The sequence below is a fragment of the Pelophylax lessonae genome (assembly GCF_965119305.1).
Source record: "Pelophylax lessonae genome assembly, chromosome: 13".
In the NCBI taxonomy this organism is placed as follows: domain Eukaryota; kingdom Metazoa; phylum Chordata; class Amphibia; order Anura; family Ranidae; genus Pelophylax; species Pelophylax lessonae.
Window position 1 is genome coordinate 193,236,422 of NC_138780.1, and position 26,774 is coordinate 193,263,195.

Genomic DNA, 26,774 nt, shown 5'->3' on the forward strand with positions numbered 1-26,774 from the left:
GCCCATCAAGGTATACTCCACCATCCATGCTCCCTCCTCACTTTATACCTGAGTGAGAGATGAAAGCCCCTCCTGATAGCCCCTCAAGGTATGCGCACACATCAATGCTACCTATAACCGTTCTAGCGTGACTGGTGAAAGCACCACCTGATGGCCCATCAAGGTATACTCAACCATCCATGCTGCCTTCTCACTTTATACCTGGATGGCAGTTGAAAGGACCTTCTGATGGCCCATCAAGGCATACTCAATCATCCATGCTCCCTCCTCACATTATACCTAAATGACAGATGAAAGCACCCCCTGATAGCCCCTCAAGGTATGCGGACCCATCCATGCTACCTACTCCCGTTATAGCTTGGTAACCGGTGAAAGCACCACCTGATGGCCCATCAAGGTATACTCAACCATCCATGTTGCCTCCTCACTTTATACCTGGATGACAGTTAAAAGGACCTCCTGATGGCCAATCAAGGTATACTGAACCATCGATGTTCCCTCCTTACTTTATACCTGAGCAGGGGTGGGCAGGAGGGGGCAGTTGCCCTGGGCGCAATGGTTTATTGCAGGGATGGTGGGGGCGCCTTGACCCTAAGGGAAGGGGGGGGGGCCCAGTTTGGCATCCTTGCCCTGGTCGCTGGATGACCTTGTCCCGCCACTGTACCTGAGTGAAAGATGAAAGCCCCTCCTGATAGCCCCTCAAGGTATGCACACACCTCAATGCTACCTATTCCTGTTATAGCTGGGTGATTGGTGAAAGCACCACCTGATGGCCTTTCAAAATATACTCAACCATCCATGGTGCCTCCTCGATTTTTTTCCTAAATGACAGATGATAGCCCATGAAGGGATGCTCACACATCAATGCTACCTATTCCCGTTATAGCTGGGTGACTGGTGAAAGCACCACCTGATGGCCTTTCAAAATATACTCAACCATCCATGCTGCCTCCTCACTTTATACCTGGATGACAGTTGAAAGGACCTCCTAATGGCCCATCAAGGTATATTCAACCATCCATGCTCCCTCCTCCCGTTCTACCTGGATGACAGGTGACCGTGCCTCCTGATGGCCTCCCAAAGGTGGGAAAAAAAATACATGCATTTTTTTATTTCTGTACAGTATTGCATGACCGCGCAATTGTCAGTTAAAGTAACAGTGCCATATCGCAAAAAATGGCCTGGTCATTAAGGGGGTGAAATCTTCCAGGAGGTCAAGTGGTTAAAGGGCATCTAAAGCCATTTTTTTGGATCGAGGGAGAGGTTAAATCTTGTGTCAGCTTTTTGTTATAGATGGCAGTAAGGGCGCCCCTCCAACAAAGATTGTCCAGAATTGGTAGAACATCATCAACCAGATAAGAACTTCAACGCATTTTGGGGTTTACCAATTTCTCTTGATCGGGGCTTGAATGTTTTATGTCCTTCAGGAATGCCTGAACTCAGGTTTCAAAAATTTTGTAGATTTCACATCTGCATATTGCCACTACTGGGTAAAGCAGCGTGAAGTGAGTGCCTGAGCCCACTCTTTCCTGAAGGATTTAATGTACAGTACAGGTCCTGATAAAGGTGAAGTTTGTGAGCCTTCACATTGTGTTGGCTTTCTTCTTTGATTTTTCCAATAAGTTATTCTGGACTCCATCTCCATTGGTATGGTTACCTTACTGCTATCTACTGGATATTCCTCAGGTTATTCCTCAGGTCCACCAGTTTCATTTGAGGGTTCTTTGTTTTATGGAGGCCGCCTTGCCAAAATCATGCAGCTCAAAGAAAAAAAAAGATGGCCATGCACCGTTCTGGTCATTTCACAATAAGAGACCTTGACGCCTCGTATGTATGCGCTCTGGTGATTATTGCTGGTATTGTTAGGGAAATCACCTTTAGACCACAAGCTGATACAAGGAAAGAAGCTTTTATTCTTGTATACGAGGAGACAAGTACAGGAGATTGTCAGATATTCGCCCACCGGTTCTAGCCGCCTGTGACCCGTGGTATAGGGCTCCATACACAGTAGCTAGCCTAGTTGGCTTCTTATCTGATACTTGTCTCCCTTCTTAAGCTAGCTCGCACATTTTATATACAGTTAAAACATCCTGACTTATACCTTCCCCCAGGACAATGAGGAATGTCTGTTTTTATTGCCATTTCCTTAAAGGGGAAGGAGCTTCATCTTACAAACTCTGAAATGTAGCCATTACCATATATAGTATAGGGCATTTAAAACCAGTTAGATTGTATTCAAGCAGAAAAAAAATGGAGTCACAGTCAGTCTTGTACATAAATGATTATAAAGACATTCTTAATTTCTCTAACGGGTATATGTTCCCCCCCTGGAGATTTCCTCTTTATTTCTCATGGTAAACCATGTCCATGGGACTAAGAGTGAGGGAAAATTCAAAACCTAGAGATATTATGGAGACAGATTGGAAATCTTCCAAAGGGCACACTTGTTCAATGACAATGGTCTATAATGGTATATTCCTCACTCTCTAACTCTAACGCTTTCATATCGCTTGTTGCCTGACTGTGGTTGTAACTCCCACCCCCCCCCACCCCCACTGTATCCAAAATTGAAAATAATTGTTTTTGGTTTGGATATATCTTTACATTTTATCCTTGCCTATACAATAAATATTGCTCATCTGACCAAAGACCGTTGGACCAGGGGACCATCGTAGGTATGTAGGCACTCAAACCTGTACAGAAACCCCCAGGCTGACCTTCCTCTGATCAGACCAGGGAACCATTCTAGGTCTGTAGGCATGTTCCCCCCCCCCCCCCGATTCTCCCACTAAACTCTGATCAGACTAGGGAACCATTCTACGTTTGTAGGCCCCCCCCCCCCCCGATTCTCCCACTAAACTCTGATCAGACAAGGAGACAATCCTATCTATGTAGGCACCTCCCATATGTATAAACAAAACCGCCCCCCCTGACCAAGCTCTGTTTAGACCAGGGGACCATCCTGGGTCTGTAGGCACCACCACCCTGTACAGACTCCGACCCCCCCCCCCCCCAGGGCTGACCAATCTCTCTAAAACCAGAGAACCCTTCTAGGTCTGTAGGCACCTCCATCCTGTACAAATAACTCCCCTCCGGCTAACCAATCTCTGATCAGGTTGGGGGGGGGGGCATCCTAGGTTTGTATGCACCTTCAGCCTGTACAAATACTCCCCACCCCCCCCCCAGACTGACCAATCTCTGATCAGACTGGGAGACCATCAGCCTGTACAGACACTATCCCCCCCCCCCCCCCCCGCCACCACAGGCTGACTAATCTCTGAACAGACCAAGGGACCAGCCTACAGTAGGTCTGTCGGCACCTCCACCCTGTACAAATTACCCCCCTCTGGCTAACCAATCTCTGATCATATTGGGGGGGCATTCTAGGTTTGTATGCACCTTCAGCCTGAACAAATACCCCCCACCACCCCCCAGACTGACCAATCAGACTGAGCAATCTCTGATCAGACTGGGAGACCATCAGCCTAGCACCATCAGCCTGTACAGACACTATTCCCCCCCCCCTTCCCCCCACCACCACAGGCTGACTAATCTCTGAACAGACCAGGGGACCAGCCTACAGTAGGTCTGTAGGCACCTCAGTCCTGCACAAATAACCATCCCCCCCCCCCCCCTGGGCTGAGCAATTTTTGATCAGACCAGGGAGGGGAGGCCCATCCAACTTCTATCTCTAATCAGACCAGGGAACCGTTCTAGGTCTGTCGGCACCTCCACCCTGTACAAATAACCCCCCTCCGGCTGACCAATCTCTGATCATATTTGGGGGGGGGGGGGCATTCTAGGTTTGTGGGTACCTGTAGCTTGTACAAATACCCCCCACCACCCCCCAGATTGACCAATCTCTGATCAGACTAGGAGATTATCATCCTAGGTCTATAGGCACCACCAACCTGTACAGACACTATTCTCTTCTACCCCCCCCCCCCTTCCCTGGACCAACACCACTACAGGCTGACTAATCTCTGATCAGATCAGGGGACCCTCCTAGGTCTCCGCTGTACAGATTACCCCCACCCTTGTCCAGGTTGAGAAGTCTCTAATCTGACCAAGGCAAGGGACCATCCTCGGGCTGTAGGCACCACCCATCTGTACAGACATTACCAAGCTGACCCATTCCCTGTGGGGTAATCTGTCAGCGAATAAGGATTTTTCAGGCTGGTTCTGATGGTTTCATTGAAAAATGGATGTCTGGCCATAAACATGCATGCTTGGGCAGTACAATTTTACATGTTTGTGTCTCAACTGTGCTGCATGGTGGTCTATAGTGGTTGCATTTTCTGATTGTTGTTTTGTAGTTGGGTCTTCTGATCTTCATTCTGTGTCTTTAAGTATATTTTTACACTCCTGAAATGCATAAATGTTCTGTTTTTTTGTTTTTTCCTCGCAGTGATGTATTTGGAGGGCTCCTTCCTCATCTTTGAAGATATATTTAAGCTTGTAGGATTCTATTGTGTCAGCCGGTAAGTAGAGTCCACAACGAAAACTGTCCTTTGACTGGTCACATGAGGATTCCTATCTGACCACAGAACCTTCTGTTGAGTTGTTGCAATACTAGATTGTTTTTCTGTGACTTTTACATTCCTCCCTATTTGCTGTATCGTGTTTCCACGATTGTATTACGTATAGAGTTGTAGACTCTGTTTATTGGTTATTTGTATATTGCTGCATTCAACAACTGCTGAAATAAAATCTCAGCCATACAGGGAGTTTCTAGTTTTCAACCACCCTGACCTAACTGGTAGATTAGCACAGGAGTCAGGAGCGGGAAAGTGAAAATCCCTGTGCAGCACTACTAAACTGGAAGCAAAAGTTGTATCAGACCATTTTTATGAGTTATAACTTATTATTATTATTATTATTATTATTATTATATATATATATATATATATATATATATATATATATATATATATATATATATAATATAATATATAATATATAATTTTTTTTTTTTTTTTTACTTCATTTGTTTGCAACCTCCATATTCAAACCTCTATCGCTAGTGATTTAGTCATGGTGAAACTGTTTGCTGCGTTTCGAGGAACAGTGCTTGCTTCATCGGGTTCCGGATCTGTCCACCAATGCTGCCGTCAGGAAAGCTAACTTACTGATGGCTGCATTTGGCATCTCTCTGTATCCTAGGGCCATTGTGTATTGTAGTTAGCTGGCCTAAGGAGATTTTTTGTGTGTGTAATATATATGTAACACACAGCCATTAATGTCTAAACCGCTGGCAACAAAAGTGAGTACACCCCTAAGTGACTATGTCCAAATTGGGCCCAAAGTGTCAATATTTTATGCGGCCACCATTATTTTCCAGCACTGCCTTAACCCTGTTGGGCATGGAGTTCACCAGAGCTTCACAGGTTCCTACTGGGGTCCTCTTCCCCTCCTCCATGACGACATCACAGAGCTGGTGGATGTTAGAGACCTTGCGCTCCTCCATTTTCCATTTGAGGATGCCCCACAGATGTTCAATAGGGTTTAGGTCTGGAGACATGCTTGGCCAGTCCATCACCTTTACCCTCAGATTCTTTAGCAAGGCAGTGGTCATCTTGGAGGTGTGTTTGGGGTCCTTCTCATGCTGGAATACTGCCCTGCGGCCCAGTCTCCGAAATAAAATGGAGTCGCCTGCTGCATCATTTCTTCACTTTGATTTTTGGGGTGTATTTGAATTCAGCCCTCTGTAGGGTGATTATTTTTTTTCATCTCCATCAAACAATGTGGCATCCTTTCATTCCTAACACATTACCCAATCCATACCAGTATAGATATCCAGCATGAGATTTTCCCCATTGAGATCTGATGTGTTTTCAAAGTGTTCCTTTCATTTTTTTTGAGCAGTGTGTGTGTGTAGATAGATACTGCTCAAAAAACATAAAGGAACACTTTTTAATTTGATTATAGCATCAAGTCAATTAAGGCCCCATTCACACTAGTGCGACTTTTGGACCGCAAAATCGCATGACAAGTCGTTTTCCATTATTTTCAATGAGCCCCATTCATATCAGTGCGTTTTGAAGTCGCACCAACTTCAAAGTAGTTCCTGCACTACTTTGCCATGATTTTAATGCGTTTTGAGGCATATAGCCTTGCCATTGCTTGCAAAATCGCGCCACAAAATCGTGGCGAAATTGCGGTAAAATTGCGTCACATAAGTGTGAAAGGGGCCTAAACTCCTGGGATATTGATCTGGTCAGTTAGGTAGCAGAGGGAGTTGTTAATTTCATTAACACCAAAGCACCTGGAACTGATTAACAGGTGCACTAGATCAGTGGTTCTCAATTCCGGTCCTCGGGACCCACTAACAGGCCAGATTTTAAGTATTACCTTGGGGGATGCAGACTAGAATACTGCAATCACTGAGCAGCAAATGAGATCACCTGTGATGTAATTTAGTTATCTTGCAAACCTGGCCTGTTGGTGGGTCCCGAGGACCGGAGTTGAGAACCACTGCACTAGATGGGCAACATTGAGATGACCTCCAAAACAGGAATGGTTTTACAGGTCTTTTTATGACAGTTTTTTCACTAGTTTTGCATTTGGCTAGGGTCAGTGTCACTACCAGTGGCGGCTGGTGCTCAAAATTTTTTTTTGGGGGGGCGCAAAAAGAAAAATGTAATAGGTATTGCTTCGCGCCAAAAAACGCAGTAAAAAAATTGCGTGACTTTGAAGCTGTGCCCCCTTCAATGCAATGAACACTGTGCTGTGCCCCCTTCAATGCAATGAACACTGTGCTGTGCCCCCTTCAATGCAATGAACACTGTGCTGTGCCCCCTTCAATGCAATGAACACTGTGCTGTGCCCCCTTCAATGCAATGAACACTGTGCTGTGCCCCCTTCAATGCAATAAACACTGTGCTGTGCCCAGGGCCGGTGCTAGACTATTTTACGCCCTAGGCAAGACCAGCTACTTGCGCCCCCCCCCCCCCCAAATCCGATGGTTCCTCCTTGTTATGCTTTCATACCCAGTGACCCCCCGATATTCCTCCATGTCACACTCGGGGACCCTAATGTCCCTCCTTGTCACACCCAGGGACTTTGATGTTTTTCCATGTCACACCCTTGGACCCCAATATTCCTCCATGTCATGCTGTCATACCCACTGACCCTTATGTTCCTCCATGTCACACCCAGGGACCCCCGTGTTCCTCCATGTCATGCTGTCATACTCAGTGACCCCAATGTTCATCTATGTCAGACCCTGATGTTTTTCCATGTCACAGTTGGGGACCCTGATGTTCCTCCATGTCACACCTGGGGACCCTGATGTTCCTCCGTGTCACACTTGGGGACCCCAATCCCCCATGGCACACCCAGGTACCCCAATTCCTCATGGGACACCTGAAGACCCCAAACTCCTGTTACACCCGGTGACCCCTATCCTCCATGTCACACCTGGTGACTCCCATTCCCCATGGCACACCTGGTGACCCTGATTTCCTTTCATACCAGGGATGCTCCATGTAACACCCAGGGACCCCGATCCCCTGTTTTGGGGACACTGAGTGGGCGGTATGAAGAGAGTGGCCCACACTCTGCCCTCCTTCACAGTGATCCTGCTGATTCCTTCTCCCAGGACGCTCTTCTCCTGAACCACAGTGCTCACCACAGCTCCAACCGGCTCCTGGTGGAGGGAAAAGCAGCAGTCAGAGAGCTCAGCATGTCCTTCATCACCAACCTCCTCAGACCATTCCGATGCCTCGTCGATTCTGCCCCAGTAAAGGTTCTGCCCTCCAGTGCCGAGCTCTGGCTCAGGTTCAGCTCTCCTCCGTTCCCTGCTTAATACCAACCCAGGGAAATGAATGGCTGCCCACCAGCTCAATGCAGAGAGTCACTTCCTGCCTGGGGTTAAGGCCGTTCAGCTCTAGCTGAAGAGGATCATCATGCAGGCAGCACTCTGGTGGGCTCCATTCCTACCTCTTGGGGCCCCTCCAACAGTGGTGGAAATCCAGGGCCTGATAGTTCCGCCACTGCCCAAGACACCTGGCATCTTTCTCTGTCCCTTCTTCCTCCCCTACCGCCACCTCTCCCCTCAGCTCACAATAATCATTCATGATGGAGAGAGAGTGCCGACTCCTGGCTGCGCCCCTAGGTGGCAATGCGCCCTAGGCGGCTGCCTAGTTTGCCTAGTGGAAGCACCGGCCCTGGCTTGGCTGTGCCCCCTTCAATGCAATGAACACTGTGCTGTGCCCCCTTCAATGCAATGAACACTGTGCTGTGCCCCCTTCAATGCAATGAACACTGTGCTGTGCCCCCTTCAATGCAATGAACACTGTGCTGTGCCCCCACAATGCAGAGTTCAGCGTGCATGCCCCTTTTAATGCAGAGCGCCACAGCATTGTCCCCCAATGATTGCCGAGTGCCCACAGCATTGTCCCCCAATGATTGCAGAGTGCCCACAGCATTGTCCCCCAATGATTGCAGAGTGCCCACAGCATTGTCCCCCCAATGATTGCAGAGTGCCCACAGCATTGTCCCCCCAATGATTGCAGAGTGCCCACAGCATTGTCCCCCCAATGATTGCAGAGTGCCCACAGCATTGTCCCCCCAATGATTGCAGAGTGCCCACAGCATTGTCCCCCCAATGATTGCAGAGTGCCCACAGCATTGTCCCCCCAATGATTGCAGAGTGCCCACAGCATTGTCCCCCCCATGATTGCAGAGTGCCCACAGCATTGTCCCCCCATGATTGCAGAGTGCCCACAGCATTGTCCCCCCAATGATTGCAGAGTGCCCACAGCATTGTCCCCCCAATGATTGCAGAGTGCCCACAGCATTGTCCCCCCAATGATTGCAGAGTGCCCACAGCATTGTCCCCCCAATGATTGCAGAGTGCCCACAGCATTGTCCCCCCAATGATTGCAGAGTGCCCACAGCATTGTCCCCCCAATCAATGCAGAGACCAGCGTGCGTGCTCCCTTCAATTTAATGCACTTACCTGGCGGCAGCGGCGGCGGGTTCTTCCCTCCTCGATCCAGTCCGTCCTCTCTGCGGCGGCGGGAAGGTGAGCGGCTTCTCCCTCGTCCTCCGAGCGGCGGTGACGGTGAGTGACTGACTCACGCACCGGCACCGCCCCCATTGTGACGTCGGGGATCGGATGTCCTGGATGATGATTGGTCCAGTCTGGAGACTGGACCAATCACAGCCAGGATATCAGAAAGTGGGGGTGTCCAATCGCAAAGACTTGCGCTCGGGTTACGCCCCCAGAAGGCAGCCGATCGGCGTCTCTTCTGGGACGTAACCCCACCCCCCCCCCCCCCCAGCCACCACTTCCATTACAGAGGCCGGCGAACCCAATTTTTTTTTTGTAAAACTTTATTTGTTCGCTTTGTCATTTTTTTTTTTTTTTTTTTTTTTTTAGGGGTAGGGGGGCGGCGCCCTGGCGCCCCCTATGCACGGGCCGCCACTGGTCACTACTGGTAGCATACCTGGACCCTATAGAGGTTACACAGGCAGTCCAACTCCTCCAGGATGGCACATCAATACGTGCCATTGCCAGAAGGTTTGCTGTGTCCCCCTGCACAGTCTCAGGAGCATGGAGAAGATTCCAGGAGACAGGCAGTTACTCTAGGAGAGCTGGACGGGGCCGTAGAAGGCCTATAACCCAGGGGCGTAACTACAGGCGTTGCATGGGTTGCAATTGCAATGGAGCCCCATGCTCCAGGGGACCTGTGCGGCTCCCCTGTACGCCTGGATAGGAGGGGCGGGGGCAGCATGTAGAGAAATCACTGTCCTCATCCTTTTTCCTCCTGTAGCTGCAGGAGGAAAATGGAGGAGATTGGTTCCTCTACATGCTGCTCCCGCCCCCCTCCTATCCTATCCAGGTGTACAGGGGAGCCACACAGGCCCCCTGGAGCATGGGGCTCCATTGCAATTGCGGCTCCCCTGTACACCTGAATAGAAGGGGGGGGGGGGGGCGTGGGCAGCATGTAGAAATCACTGTCATCCTTTTTCTCCTGTAGCTTTAGGAGGAAAATGGAGGAGATTGGTTCCTCTGTATGCTGCCCCAGCCACTCCTATCCAGTTCACTTGTGCTCTGCTGTCTCTGGGCCCCTGTGTGCTCCCCTGCCCCCCCACCACCACCACCACCACTGTGCTCCCTTCCCTCTCCTGCCGACTGCTGCAGGGGATGTGTTACAATAGAGAACCAGGAAGGGGTCGGTAAATATGAAATTTACCAGCTCCTTCCTTTTCTGAATGGACAGAGTCGTAGTCTGTGACATTGTAAAAAAAATAAAATAAAAAGATAAAAAATACAATTTAAAATCAAACTACTGACACCAGTGGGTGAACTTTCAGGTCACACTTGCAACCAGGCCCTGGCATTCCACCACCGTGGGGAGGCCCCAAGATGGCAGGAAGGGGGCCCACTGCAGAACTTGTGAAAGGGTCCCGCTGCAGGACCATAATAAAGGGCCCCGCAACGTGAGTAAAGGGCCCCAGGATCACTGGGAAGAGCCCCAGGCTTAAAGGGAATGGCCCCGGCCAGGGGTCCGGGGGGCCCTGAAGGTTCTAGTTACACCTCTGCTTTTACTCATCAGCAGGACTGGTATCTGCTCCTTTGGGCAAGGAGGAACAGAATGAGCGCTGCCAGAGCCCTACAAAATTACCTCTGAGGGCTTTACAGAACAGCTGTATTTTAGTTAGGGGTATCCGAGAAAAGGGGGCTGAATACAAACGCACGCCACACTTTTCAGATATTTATTTGCAAAAAATTGTGAAAACCATTTATCAATTTCCTTCCACTTCACAATTATGTGCCACTTTGTTTTGGGCTATCATATATATAATCCCAATAAAATACATTTACGTTTTTGGTTGTAACATGACGAAATGTGGAAGATTTCAAGGGGTTTGAATATTTTTTCAAAGCTCTGTACAACTGATTCATTTATGAAATGATTTCATTTTGCTGATACCAGTAGAATAGCTTTTCCCTGATGAAGCGGACGCAGCTCCATGAAACGTGTAAGGGACGAAGCGATTTCACAATGAGTAGATCACAGCCATATTGTGTGTGATTGATCTCCCAACTAAACAAAATGTTGAGCTGCCCTGCCTCACCCACCCCCCCCCCCCCCCCTTACAAAAAAATGTCGTTTTGTAGTTGCTTTACTTGTGCTGTAAAGCAGCACCTCCTCAGTTCTGGCCTAGGCAAGATTTTCTCCTGCCTCCCTGGGTGTGTGCAGATGTGCTGCAAGGCTCGGGTCCCCTGGCATGCTCCAGGATTTCTGGTCATCTGTGCAAGGACTGCTACCAGGGAAGTGTGTAACCTTCCCTTCCTTTGCGCATGCACAAAAAAATCACTTGCAGATGTGCTTGACGGGCTCTGCACAGATCTATAGGCCTTGCAAAGCCCATGGGACCCATCTATGCATGCGCCTTAATAGTTGACCTCAAGGAGGGGGGATGAAGTTCACTTTAACCACTTCAATACTGGGCAATTTCCCCCCCTTTTTCCAGCTTGCAGAGCTGTCGCATTTTGAAAGACAATTGCGCGGTCATGCAACACTGTACCCAAATAGTTTTTTATATATATATATATATATATATATATACAGTGGGTACGGAAAGTATTCAGACCCCCTTAAATTTTTCACTCTTTGTTATATTGCAGCCATTTGCTAAAATCATTTAGGTTCATTCTTCTTCCTCATGAATGTACACATAGCACCCCATACTGACAGAAAAACACAGAATTGTTGACATTGTTGCAGATTTATTAAAAAAGAAAAACTGAAATATCACATGGTCCTAAGTATTCAGACCCTTTGCTCAGTATTTAGTAGAAGCCCCCTTTTGATCTAATACAGCCAGGAGTCTTTTTGGGAAAGATGCAACAAGTCTTTCACACCTGGATTTGGGGATCCTCTGCCATTCCTCCTTGCAGATCCTCTCCAGTTCTGTCAGGTTGGATGGTAAACGTTGGTGGACGGCCATTTTTAGGTCTCTCCAGAGATGCTCAATTGGGTTTAAGTCAGGGCTCTGGCTGGGCCATTCAAGAACAGTCACGGAGTTGTTGTGAAGCCACTCCTTCGTTATTTTAGCTGTGTGCTTAGGGTCATTGTCTTGTTGGAAGGTAAACCTTCGGCCCAGTCTGAGGTCCAGAGCACTCTGGAGAAGGTTTTTGTCCAGGATATCCCTGTACTTGGCATTCATCTTTCCCTCGATTGCAACCAGTCGTCCTGTCCCTGCAGCTGAAAAACACCCCCACAGCATGATGCTGCCACCACCATGCTTCACTGTTGGGACTGTATTGGACAGGTGATGAGCAGTGCCTGGTTTTCTCCACACATACCGCTTAGAATTAAGGCCAAAAAGTTCTATTTTGGTCTCATCAGACCAGAGAATCTTATTTCTCACCATCTTGGAGTCCTTCAGGTGTTTTTTAGCAAACTCCATGCAGGCTTTCATGTGTCTTACACTGAGGAGAGGCTTCCGTCGGGCCACTCTGCCATAAAGCCCCGACTGGTGGAGGGCTGCAGTGATGGTTGACTTTCTACAACTTTCTCCCATCTCCTGACTGCATCTCTGGAGCTCAGCCACAGTGATCTTTGGGTTCTTCTTTACCTCTCTCACCAAGGCTCTTCTCCCCCGATAGCTCAGTTTGGCCGGACGGCCAGCTCTAGGAAGGGTTCTGGTCGTCCCAAACATCTTCCATTTGAGGATTATGGAGGCCACTGTGCTCTTAGGAACCTTAAGTGCAGCAGAAATCTTTTTGTAACCTTGGCTAGATCTGTGCCTTGCCACAATTCTGTCTCTGAGCTCTTCAGGCAGTTCCTTTGACCTCATGATTCTCATTTGCTCTGACATGCATTGTGATCTGGAAGGTCTTATATAGACAGGTGTGTGGCTTTCCTAATCAAGTCCAATCAGTATAATCAAACACAGCTGGACTCAAATGAAGGTGTAGAACCATCTCAAGGATGATCAGAAGAAATGGAAAGCACCTGAGTTAAATATATGAGTGTCACAGCAAAGGGTCTGAATACTTAGGACCATGTGATATTTCAGTTTTTCTTTTTTAATAAATCTGCAACAATGTCAACAATTCTGTGTTTTTCTGTCAGTATGGGGTGCTATGTGTACATTCATGAGGAAGAAGAATGAACTTAAATGATTTTAGCAAATGGCTGCAATATAACAAAGAGTGAAAAATTTAAGGGGGTCTGAATACTTTCCGTACCCACTGTATATATATATATATATATATATATATATATATATATATATATATATATATATATATATATATAATTTTTTTTGTGAGACAGAGGTTTCTTTTGGTGATATTTAATCACCACTGGGTTTTTAATTTTATACTACTGTAGCACCCTCCTAGGTAGGTGCTAGTGAGAGAGTATAGTTTTTGCCTCTGTCTGCCTATCAGAGGAGCAGCAGGCAATCTATTTTGCTTTCGGCCTACCAGAGAGCAGGATCTGTTAGTGAGGTTTTTTCACACTGGTCCAATAGGGAGACATGTTGGACAGTGGGAAGAAACCTGACCAATGGATACATAGGCTTGGATACAGTCCTGGCGATTGGTAGAGATAGGTTGTCTCAGTGCATTTTGGGCTACTGTATAAAAGCCAGGAGCACATCTGCTGCGGGTTTTTGGATGGTGGGCAGGGTCCCGGAGGGAGGGTGGCGGCTGCCCTCCTCCTCCTCCCTATAGTGGTGGCACATGGTCGCAGGCAGTCGGCCTGGGGATCAAAGGAACGGAACTGAACCCAGAGGTCCAGGAGAACTGACTAAAGGGGGAGAGACACTGGAGACCCTTGAAAAACCGTTTTGCAAGTACAGAGGATCATGTCTAGGGCCTGACCTGAGGGGGGCCACCCCGGTGTAGGATAGTCAAGAGGACAAGTGTCAGAGTGTCAAGTGAGAGGGGATACTAGGAGAGTTTTCTGAAGATAATCTTGTCCATCAAGTCATCTGGTTAGAAACTTAATCCAAATTCACCTAGTGGCAAGGTAAAACGGCAGCCTGGCTGCATCATCAGAAGTGGGAGTCCTCCGCACTGTGAATAGTTAATTTGGGAGTTTTCCACTATTCCCTTCTCCCATCCCAAATTTAAATCACCAAAAAAAGCTACATACCCCTGGACTGATCATTGACTGAGCCAAGAAGTAAAGTGTTAATCTGTGTATGCTGAAATTGCTAATGGTAACCCAGGGGGACCGGAAGGAGTGGAATCCAGCAGTCCTCAAGGCTACACTAAACAAAAAGAGGACTGAAAGTTAAAAGTTTTTCTTTGTTACAAAGTTTTGCAAATATGTAATTTTTCTTCTTCACGGATGTGCGCTGATGAAGCTGCACTGATGGGCGCTGATGAGGCTGCACTGATAAGCTGCAATGATGGGCACTGATTATCCGTGTAAACAGCCTAATGACAGGCTTGCAGCTTATCGGCAATCCTTGCCTCACAGACACAGCATGATTAAACACAGCTGATCACATGGTAAAGGGCCACTGTGATTGCCCCTTTACCTTGCTCTGTGATCATCTGTGTCCGAAGGACACAGCAATCACAGAGCGAGCTCAATGTGTGCCCCAGGGGGCACATGGGGGATGCATTCTGGGAGGACACCTTCCTAGAAGGAGAGAGCCGTGCAGCAGCCGTCTTTCAGCTATAGCGCGGTATTAAAGTGGTTATATGTGCTCCATTACCACAGTAGTGAGGAGGGGTGGACAGTGAGGAGCAGCTCCGCATGAAGTAGAGGACAGGACAAAGTGTACATATGGACAGCACACCATTATAATGCAAAAAATGTTAATACGCGAAGTAAATGTGCTGTGAGAGTATGACACCCTGTCATGGCATGAGAAAGGTTAAGTGGCACCCAGGGTTCTCATCTGTACAGATTGAGGGACTCCAGAATGCGATTTTGGTACAGAGGACACTGGTTTTTCAGTGTCCTTTGGACACTAGTAAGACCTGCTTTGGGTCCTGGAGCCCAGAGACTTTGTAGAGACTTGGTAGGGATGACCATTCCGATCCTTGGTCCAGGTTTTCCCTGAATGGGCAGGTGTGCACAGCCCTTATAAGTCAGGGGTTTGCTATAGTTCAGGGCTCCATCCTCCGCGAGGAGTCCTTGTGGCTTTGTGGCTACAAGGGAGCCTCAAGCGGTATGATGGCCCGTGTGAAAGCATATGAAGAGTCTGAGCAGACCAAGATAGCCATTAGTCTAAAGTGTTGATATGGAAGAGAGATGATGGAGGGTAACCCTCTTTGATGATTTATTAGTTTAACAAAAGTTGTCAAGGAAACCACAAAAATAAAGGGCTGTCGGGTGGCTGAGTCCTTGTCAGCGTTACCTGATGCTAATCATCCCCTATTGCATAACTGCGCATTTTTCTCTGTACACCAATTCTGTATTTCCCCTGAATGCTTTTAAATGTTGTCACATTGGGCTCAATTCACATTTTTAACTCCAGCCTAAGGCCAGCTATTCTTCCCCATGTGACTGTAAATTTTAACATTTCATTGGACTCCACTGAAAATAACTGTTACTTTTTTGAAAATAAGGATATTGATCTTGGTGTGTTAGCTTTATGAATTGTCTAATTATTTATAAGGCCTCATGCACACTGGACGTTTTTACAGCTGCTGTTAGCAGCGTCAGACGTTTTTTTTTGCAGCTGCAGAACGCCCATCCATGTTATTCTATGGCCTCATGCACACATAGAGCTTTTAGGAGCTCCAAGTGGCATAGGCGTTTTACAGCTCCAAAAAAAAACCCAGGAACTGTGGGTTCAGGAGCTCCAGCGTCAAGCTGCAAAAAACGTCTGAGGCTGCTAAAGGCTCCATAACGTTGCTTAACGTGCGTTAAGCCACGTTATACGTTTTTTTTCTTCCATTCAAAATCAATGGTTCCCTATGGGAGCCTATTGATTTGAATGGAAGTCACACCGCAGGTCGGATCAGGGTGATCCGACTTGCGGTGCGACCTGCACTGTGAGAATCTTGAGGGGGAACTCCACGCCAAAATGGGGAAAAAAACGGCGTGGGGTTCCCCCCCAGGTTCCAAACCAGGCCCTTCGGGTCTGGTATGGAATTTGAGGGTAGCCCCGCGCCGAAAAAACGGCGTGGGGTCCCCCCCAAAATCCATACCAGACCCTTATCCGAGCATGCAGTCCGGCATGCCAGGAAAGGGGAGGGGACGAGCGAGCGGCCCCACCCCCCCTGGATCATACCAGGCCACACGCCCTCAACATGGGGGGGTGTGGGTGCAGCGGGGGCTCTACACCCCGCACCTCAAAGCACCTTGCCCCCATGTTGATGAGGACAAGGGCCTCATCCCCACAACCCTGGCCGGTGGTTGTGGGGGTCTGCGGGCAGGGGGCTCATCGGAATCTGGAAGCCCCCTTTAACAAGGGGGCCCCGATCCCAGACCCCCTCCCTATGTGAATGGGTATGGGGTACACTGTACCCCTACTCATTCACCCCATAAAATGCAGTGTATGGAAATAACGACAGGAGACGTTTTGGAAAATTTATTAAAAATCTTCATCCGGCTCTTCTCCTCTCCGGGGGTCTTCTCCTCTCCGGGGGTCTTCTCCTCTCCGGGGGTCTTCTGCTCTTTTGCTGTCCGCCCTTCTTGTCTTCTCCTCTCCGGGGGTCTTCTGCTCTTTTGCTGTCCGCCCTTCTTGTCTTCTCCTCTCCGGGGGTCTTCTGCTGTCTTCTCCTCTCCGGGGGTCTTCTGTTGTCTTCTCTCCGAGGGTCTTCTGCTGTCCGCCCTTCTTGTCTTCTCCTCTCCGGGGGTCTTCTGCTGTCTTCTCCTCTCCGAGGGTCTTCTGCTGTCCGCCCTTCTGCTGTCCAATCTTCTTGTCTTCTCCTCTCCGGTCTTCTGCTCTTTTGCTGTCGGCTGTCGGCTGTCCTTCTTCCTCCGGTCCTCCGACGACGTCTCCAGCGATTATGCCGGCCTCTGCAGCTTATTATATAGCCATTAGGGGCGTGGCCGCCAGATGACGTCATCGGGAGACCACGCCCCCTTGTGTCACAGATGACGTCAGACAGCAGAAGACCCCCGGAGAGGAGAAGACAAGAAGGGCGGACAGCAAAAGAGCAGAAGACCCTCGGAGAGAAGACAGCAGAAGACCCCCGGAGAGGAGAAGACAGCAGAAGACCCCCGGAGAGGAGAAGACAAGAAGGGCGGACAGCAAAAGAGCAGAAGACCCCCGGAGAGGACAAGAGCCGGATGAAGATTTTTAATAAATTTTCCAAAACGTCTCCTGTCGTTATTTCCATACACTGCATTTTATGGGGTGAATGAGTAGGGGTACAGTGTACCCCATACCCATTCACATAGGGAGGGGGTCCGGGATTGGGGGCCCCCTTGTTAAAGGGGGCTTCCAGATTCCGATGAGCCCCCTGCCCGCAGACCCCCACAACCACCGGCCAGGGTTGTGGGGATGAGGCCCTTGTCCTCATCAACATGGGGGCAAGGTGCTTTGAGGTGCGGGGTGCAGAGCCCCCCCTGCCCCAAAGCACCCACACCCCCCCATGTTGAGGGCGTGTGGCCTGGTATGATCCAGGGGGGGGTGGGGCCGCTCGCTGTCCCCTCCCCTTTCCTGGCATGCCGGACTGCATGCTCGGATAAGGGTCTGGTATGGATTTTGGGGGGGACCCCACGCCGTTTTTTCGGCACGGGGCTACCCTCAAATTCCATACCAGACCCGAAGGGCCTGGTTTGGAACCTGGGGGGGAACCCCACGCCGTTTTTTTCCCCCATTTTGGCGTGGAGTTCCCCCTCAAGATTCTCACAGTGCAGGTCGCACCGCAAGTCGGATCACCCTGATCCGACCTGCGGTGTGACTTCCATTCAAATCAATAGGCTCCCATAGGGAACCATTGATTTTGAATGGAGGCAGAAAAAAACGCTGCTAACAGCTACTGTGGCCAAACGTGCAATAACGCTAGTAGAAAAAGCTACTGAAAGCACGTTTTTACAGCTGCTGTTTCCCGGTGTTATGTAAACAGCTTTGGAGCACGTTTTTATGACGCCCTGTGTGCATGGAGCCTTAAGCGTTTTGTGTGTGTGTGTATGTATATGTGTGTACAGTATGTATGTATGTATGTATGTATACTCTGCAGTGCATAGAAAAGCTCAGAGATCCAGTCATGACATCATTGGGTCGAATATAAGGTATGCAATGAAAACCGATTGTTGATTTAAAAAAAAAAAAATATATATATATATATATATATATATATATATATATATATATATATATGTATGTATGTATGTATGTATGTATGTATGTATGTATGTATCTATATATAATTACCTTTTCCTTTCTCTGAGGCCATTTCCTTTCTTTGACAGGCGTTCAGTCACATCTACCTGTGCTAGGCCATAGCGAGATCTGTAACTTCTACTTTTTGTGCAGAAATCTTGTGGTTTTGATGTTTCTTTGCCACGTTGTGACACTTCCTGTTTTCATTGTGTGAACTTTGCAAAAGACTTCTTTTTTTTTTTTTTGTAGATTGTTTCTACCTAATTCATGATGTAACCGAGGTGAATGTGTATCCGGTAAATCTAATTCTCGGGGTTTCTCTTTTTTTTTTCAGAGATATTTTACAGTCTCCACTGCGGCTTCCATACGTCATTTCTAGAGCCCAAACCTTGAAGGACCTTGAAACTCTTTCCAACCTTGGGTCAGGTAAAGCCATTATGTGAATTTTAGGTCAACTGGCAATCTGTAAGTGAACGGACTACAAATTTTTGAAGGAAAAAGTGCAATAGTTGGTTTAGTGGAAGCCTAAATGAAACCCAAGGATGACTCTGACCAGCCTTGTTTAAGGAAGAAGAGGGGGGGACTCCTTCCTGACTGCCCAAACTGGCGAAGATTGGTGGATGGGCTAAGATTGGTGGAAGGGCGGGATGAATAGGTGAAGATTGGTGGATCGATAAGGATGAATGGGTGAAGATTGGTGGATAGATAAGGATGATGGGGTGAAGATTGGTTGAAAGATAAGGATGATGGGGTGAAGATTGGTTGATAGATAAGGGTGGATGGGTGAAGATTGGTGGATGGGTGAAGATTGGTGGAAGGGCGGGGATGAATGGGTGAAGATTGGCGGCTGGATAAGGATGAATGGGTGAAGATTGGCGGCTGGATAAGGATGAATGGGTGAAGATTGGCGGATAGATAACAATGAATGGGTGAAGATTGGTGGAAGGGCGGGGATGAATGGGTGAAGATTGGTGGATGGGTGAAGATTGGTGGCTGGATAAGGATGAATGGGTGAAGATTGGCGGCTGGATAAGGATGAATGGGTGAAGATTGGCGGCTGGATAAGGATGAATGGGTGAAGATTGGCGGCTGGATAAGGATGAATGGGTGAAGATTGGCGGATAGATAAGAATGAATGGGTGAAGATTGGTGGATGGGTGAAGATTGGTGGAAGGGCGGGGATGAATGGGTGAAGATTGGTGGATGGGTGAAGATTGGTGGATGGGTGAAGATTGGTGGAAGGGCGGGGATGAATGGGTGAAGATTGGCAGCTGGATAAGGATGAATGGGTGAAGATTGGTGGCTGGATAAGGATGAATGGGTGAAGATTGGCGGCTGGATAAGGATGAATGGGTGAAGATTGGCGGCTGGATAAGGATGAATGGGTGAAGATTGGCGGATAGATAACAATGAATGGGTGAAGATTGGTGGAAGGGCAGGGATGAATGGGTGAAGATTGGTGGATGGGTGAAGATTGGTGGCTGGATAAGGATGAATGGGTGAAGATTGGCGGCTGGATAAGGATGAATGGGTGAAGATTGGCGGCTGGATAAGGATGAATGGGTGAAGATTGGCGGCTGGATAAGGATGAATGGGTGAAGATTGGCGGATAGATAAGAATGAATGGGTGAAGATTAGTGGATGGGTGAAGATTGGTGGAAGGGCGGGGATGAATGGGTGAAGATTGGTGGATGGGTGAAGATTGGTGGATGGGTGAAGATTGGTGGAAGGGCGGGGATGAATGGGTGAAGATTGGCAGCTGGATAAGGATGAATGGGTGAAGATTGGTGGCTGGATAAGGATGAATGGGTGAAGATTGGCGGCTGGATAAGGATGAATGGGTGAAGATTGGCGGCTGGATAAGGATGAATGGGTGAAGATTGGCGGATGGATAAGGATGAATGGGTGAAGATTGGGGGAAAAATGGATAGGCAAAGATTGGTGGATGGGGGAAGATTAGTGGATGGGCGAAGATTGGTGGTTGATGTTTGGTGGATGAAGGTTCATGGATTGATAAATGAGTGAAGATGGGTGGATGATGATTGGATGATGGATTAATAGATAGATAATTGATGGGTGGATTGACAGGTGCATGGATGAATGGATGGATTGATAGAAGATGATTGATGGATGATGGTTGAAGATGAATGATTGAATGGATGATAAATAATGCATGGATGATGGATTAATAGATGATGATCGAAGATTGGTGAATGATTGTCAAAGGTTGGATGACGAAGATTGATTGATTGTCAAAGGTTGGATGATGAGGATGGATGACCAGGTCATCCTTGATTTTTATATACTGCCAACAGTCTGAGCAATTTAGGGAACAGTTAGGTTAGGAGGGCCGTGCCTTTGAGAGATTCCAATCCAGCTATTCCCAGGATCAGAGCATTCTTACACATTCTTTCATTAAAGAATATCTATGGTAAACCCATAACAAAAAATTCCTGGCCTAGGGTGACCCTGCTGCTTTGGACTACAATCAAATTTTCCTCTCCCCATCCCCATTACACAGGGACAGGAATGTGGGGGAGAGTAATTAGAAGTTTACTGAAGATAGGTTTGAAGGAAAATAAGCTTATTTTATTATTTCAGTTTAATTCACAGGAGGTGTCAAGATAGGATCAGCAAGTATTCTCTTAAAGTATATATTATACATTTTTGTTCTTGGCTTCAGATATCCTTTTAATTGCACCTCTAGAAAGCATTCGGTGTAGGTCAGCACCCAATTCAGTTCCATTTTCCACTATAAGTTTGGACAGGTAATAAGGGTTTTCACAAAAAAAAGAAAGAACCCCCTACCTCACCGGTGCTCAGAAAACTGAGGGCAGATAGCAGGCACAAAATCCGCATAAATCATTGGAATGAAAGGTATTTGTGGCTATGGCTATGGGATAAATATTCTATTATAAAAGTTAAAGGAAGTTGTGTAAAGTGTTTTTAAATTGGCAGCCTCTGTGCTTCAAAGCATAAAAACTTAAGCCAAACTTCTTTTTTTTTTCTTTCTTTTTTTTTTTTTTTTTAGGAAGTAAGGAAGGGGGAAGTGGGGGAAGTACCCCTTTTCAGGTTTTTGTTGCGGTCTGTGTCCTTGCTGGGAAGATTTAGACAATGTTGTCACAAGGAAAGGAAGTGGTGGAAAATTAAAAAAAAAAAAAAAAATGATAAAGATTCTTAAAAAAAAAAAAGTTTGGATGCATTTAAAACTCCTGAAAGAAAAAAGCCACAGACCGTGGTAAAGAAAAACTCTAAAACTGCAACATTCACCTCCTCTCCAGAGTTGTCCCTGTAGCACTTCTACCTTAACACAAGATGACCTCTCCAGACCTGTTCCTGCAATACTTCTTCCTCACCACATGATGTCCTCAGCCTTCCAGGTTGTTGGAACCCCACTGCCGCTCAACCCAAAAGCAGTGGTGGAGCTAGACTTTTAAAACAGGGGTGGCAAAGGGGTGGCAAGGACACAGTGAGTGCAGCCGGCGGCTTTACAGAGGAGACGGCGCTGACAGGCAGGGAAAGTCCAGAACGCAGCGAAACTAATCGACGGAGCAACTAATGGATAATGACAATCGTTGACAACGACTTTCATTATCGATTATTATCGATTTAATCGATTCGTTGTTTCAGCTCTAAATCAAACAGTGTAATGTTTTCAGCGGGGTGGCAACAGGGGTGGCAAGGACTTCGTCTGGGGTGGCAATTGCCACCCGAGCTAGCCCTCTGGCTCCGCCACTGCCCAAAAGGTTTAGTCATTGACCCGAAGGGGCTTCACACCCTGTGTCCAGCATTCCGAATAAAGTACTGCTGGTAGGTCCACACCTCTATACAGGTATACCCCGTTTTAAGTACACTGACTTTACGTACACTCGCGAGTACAGACACAGCCTGGTCAGCTTGGCATGGCACTACTCCTGGTTTTTAACATTGGCATCAATGGGAAATCTTGGTTAGCTTGACATGGCACTGCTCCCAAACCATAAGTGACAGAGATACCAAACTTAAGGAGCACAGAGAGGGGACACAGGACTACAATATATCATATTTGTGGCTGGCCAGCTTGCCTAGGTAATCTACCATGTCATAGTCCTTGATCCCCTGAACATGCTCCCCAAGCTTGGTGTCCTTGTCACTTTTGGTTTGGGAGGAGTGCCATGTCAAGCTGACCAAGATTTCCTATAGAGCTAGCGTATTTACATGCAATTGAGAAGTGAAAAAGGTATTGCTTCACTTTAAGTACATTTTCATTTTACATACATGCTCTGGTCCCATTGTGAACTTAAAAGTGGGGTATGCCTGTAATAAATCTACTAGAGGTGAGGCTGTTAGGGGTGAAGGGTGTCTGCAGAGGATAAGTAATCATAGTGGTTGAAAGTCAATTGGGAGTCAGAATGATGGAGTGAAGATGACTAAGATCTGGTGTGTGAACTCCGAGACCTTCATTTGTCTTCAGTCTTTAGTGACGCACGTTCGGCATGTCATAAGCATCATTTGCAAACTGAACAAATATTTGTAAAGATGATCTGATTACAATAGATTGAGGTGTGTGCTGGCGACATACTCTTATCATGTTATACAGAAGTTTGCATGCATTAAAGCTTTGGCAACCGTGATTGGGTCAATGTTGTGCTGGAGAGCATGCCCTCCATGTTTACAGTCATGTAAGGAGGATCACGTACACTCGTTAACCTATGCTTGTCACAAGAGGTTGCCCCTCTTGGGCTCACTGAGGTTCTATCGGTACGGAATCCTCCACTGAGCACCAACACCGAAGCACCACCAGGAGGCCCCTGGCCTTCCCTAACCAGACTTATCCAGTAGCCTGCTCCATACATTCCTCAGACTTTATGGCAGTAGATCCCAATAGCAGCCTCAGTCAACCAAGGTATTTATTTCCAGATGTACCCATCTTGAAGTTAGGAGATGACTCCCTCAAAAAATCACATCTAGCACAAATCTTCTAGCCCTGAAGTTTCCGACACCCAGTACACACCCTCTCCCCCCCCCCCCCCATTCCAAATTCCCACCTTCCAGCACAAATTGCCCCTATCCACCCTCCTAGCACAAATCCCTCACCCCTCCACAATATCGCCTCTTCTAGCACAAGTCCTCTGCCCCCCCTCCCAACAACCCCCCCCCCCCCCCACCAAATCACAACTCCTAGCACCTCTCAAAATCTCCCCACCTAGAACAATTCATACCCCTGCCTCCCCCACAAATTCCCCTCCCAACACATATCCCCTTCCCCCAATCACCTTGCGGGCCCCCCAAACTCTCATGAGATCACACTGCCCCAGGCAGCCGCCCTTGCTGCCCACCCCTTGTCCCAGCCCTGGCAAGGAGTTTTGTGCCTGTAGGAGGTGCAAGTGAGCATCAACATTTCCTTTCCTCCAATCAAAGAATGCCCTGCATTTTTTAAACAAATGCAAGACTTTTCCTGAATGGATGGGATGCAGGAGGAACAAGCAGTTGTGATCATTGTACTCCAGCTGGAAATGTACGTTTTCAGCACTGACTACACAGTACAGGGGTAATGAAAGTAAAAGTATAACCCCACATTGCACAGGCTTCATTAGTGATCATTTATTATAACAGTACACAGTCCCAATAAAAGTTGCCCCAACCAATGCTGAAAAAAGAAAAAAATACACGTTTGGCTGCAATACTCTCCTTGTCACCAGGAGCTGTCCCTGCAGTACTTCTTCCTCGCCACAAGATGTCCTCTCCAGACCTATCTCTGCAGTAGTTCATCTTCACCACAAGATGTCCCCAATTTTTCGGGTTGAAGGACAGCCAATGTTGCTCAACCCAGAAGACTGGGATGTGGACCCAAGGGGGCTTTACCACAACGCTTTACCACTAACGATGCAGAGAGCAACATGGAGATCATCACTGCTTCATAGAGGACCCCTCATCACTGGAGAAGATCAGAAGAAAAGGACTCCTAGGCAGGGCCGTTAGGGGTTGCGGTTATCAGCAGATACAGTATCTCACAAAAGTGAGTACACCCCTCACATTTTTGTAAATATTTCATTCTATCTTTTCATGTGACAACACTGAAGAAATGACACTTTGCTACAATGTAAAGTAGTGAGTGTACAGCTTGTATAACAGTGTAAATTTACTGTCCCCTCAAAATAACTCAACACACAGCCATTAATGTCTAAACCGTTGGCAACAAAAGTGAGTACACCCCTAAGTGAAAGTGTCCAAATTTGGCTCAATTAGCCATTTTCCCTCCCCGGTGTCATGTGAATGATTAGTGTTACAAGGTCTCAGGTGTGAATGGGGAGCAGGTGTGTTAAATTTGGTGTTATCGCTCACTCTCTCATACTGGTCACTGGAAGTTCAACCTCATGACAAAGAACTCTGAGGATCTGAAAAAAAAAATCGTTTCTCTACATAAAGACGGCCTAGGCTATAAGACGATTGTCAAGACCCTGAAACTGAGCTGCAGCACGCTGGCCAAGACCATGAAGCAGTTTAACAGGACAGGTTCCACTCAGAACAGGCCTCGCCATGGTTGACCAAAGAAGTTGAGTGCACGTGCTCAGCGTCATATTCAGAGGTTGTCTTTGGGAAATAGACGTATGAGTGCTGCCAGCATTGCTGCAGAGGTTGAAGGGGTGGGGGGGTGGGGGGGGTCAGCCTGTCAGTGCTCAGACCATACGCCGCACACTGCATCAAATTGGTCTGCATGGCTGTCGTCCCATAAGGAAGCCTCTTCTAAAGATGATGCACAAGAGCCTGCAAACAGTTTTCTGAAGACAAGCAGACTAAGGACATGGATTACTGGAACCATGTCCTGTGCTCTGATGAGACCAAGATAAACTTATTTGGTTCAGATGGTGTCAAGCGTGTGTGGCGGCAACCAGGTGAGGAGTACAAAGACAAGTGTGTCTTGCCTACAGTCAAGCATGGTGGTGGGAGTGTCATGGTCTGGGGCTGCATGAGTGCTGCCGGCACTGGGGAGTTACAGTTCATTGAGGGAACCATGAATGCCAACATGTACTGTGACATACTGAAGCAGAGCATGATCCCCTCCCTACGGAGACTGGGCTGCAGGGCAGTATTCCAACATAACGACCCCAAACACACCTCCAAGATGACCACTGCCTTGCTAAAGAAGCTGAGGGTAGAGGTGATGGACTGGCCAAGCATGTCTCCAGACCTAAACCCTATTGAGTATCTGTGGGGCATCCTCAAATGGAAGGTGGAGGAGGGGAAGGTCTCTAACATCCACCAGCTCTGTGATGTCATCATGGAGGAGTGGAAGAGGACTCCAGTGGAAACCTGTGAAGCTCTGGTGAACTCCATGCCTAAGAGGGTTAAGGCAGTGCTGGAAAATAATGGTGGCCACACAAAATATTGACACTTTGGGTCCAAATTGGACATTTTAACTCTAGGGGTGTACTCCCTTTTTTTGCCATATGTTTAGACATTATTGGCTGTGTGTTGAGTTATTTTGAGGGGACAGTAAATTTACACTGTTATACAAGCTGTACACTCACTACTTTACATTGTAGCAAAGTGTCATTTCTTAAGCCCCGGTTCACACTTATGCGAGTGCCGGGTTCGAATGTAATGTCGGAGCGCACTGCTCCTTCAATACATGCGATCGGCTGTGCAGTGTGAGTTTAGCCATACACTTTGTATGGCTAAATTCGCACCGCAGCTGCAGCAAACACGCACAGGGACCCTTTTTGGAAGCCGCATCCGGATCGGATCGCACAGTGGTTCACACTTGTGCGATCCGATCCTGTGGGAACTGCACGATCACACTGCGATATGCGATCAAACTGGGGGTGTCGTTAAGATTACATTGACACCCCCCAGCATATCGCATATGGCAGTGTGAACTGCCGGGGGTGCGTGTGCGATGCGGGAACAGGCTGCGGATTCGCAGCCTTCCCGCATCGCATAAGTGTCAACCGGACCTCAGTGTTGTCACATGAAAAGATATAATAAAATATTTACAACAATGTGGGGGGGGGGGTGTACTCACTTTTGTTAGATACTGTAGGTGACCATAGCGATGGAAAGTCTGTTGGGCATGGTGAGGTGGAGAATACCAAGATTTGAACTCCCAAGACCTCAATTTGTCTGCAGACGTTCCACATTCATGATGATGTATTGAATAATATAACTTCCACATTTATTAGTATGTAATAAATATTAGAAATGGTAAAACAAATGGGTACGTCAGTTTACTTGGAGTCCTTCTCTTCTCAGGAAATTCACCTTATTGGCTGCTGTGCCGGCACTTTCTAGAAATCTTTTGTCATGTTACACAGAAGTTCTCTTGCAGCAAAGCTTTGGCAGTTCTGATGGTGTCACCACCATGTGACCACACGCGCTCATTAAATGAATGTTGGCCAATCAGACGTTTCACCTGTAACAATCTGTGCTTATTATTAATATTAATAATATACTACACTCACCGGACACTTTATTAGGTACACTTTGCTAGTAGCGGGTTGGACCCCCTTTTGCCTTCATTCTTCGTGGCA

The 26,774-nt window shown here is 47.5% G+C and overlaps 1 protein-coding gene across 2 annotated transcripts in view; it reads left to right on the forward strand.

Moving 5' to 3' along the window:
• The window catches only part of RIN3 (Ras and Rab interactor 3), a 116,145-nt gene that overhangs the window by 65,890 nt on the left and 23,481 nt on the right, over positions 1–26,774 (forward strand). For both annotated transcript variants that reach the window (XM_082275440.1, XM_082275439.1), the window contains exons 4-5: positions 4,409–4,481; positions 18,599–18,690. In XM_082275440.1, coding sequence (XP_082131566.1) covers positions 4,409–4,481; positions 18,599–18,690 — 165 coding nt within the window. The remainder of the gene's footprint in view (positions 1–4,408; positions 4,482–18,598; positions 18,691–26,774) is intronic.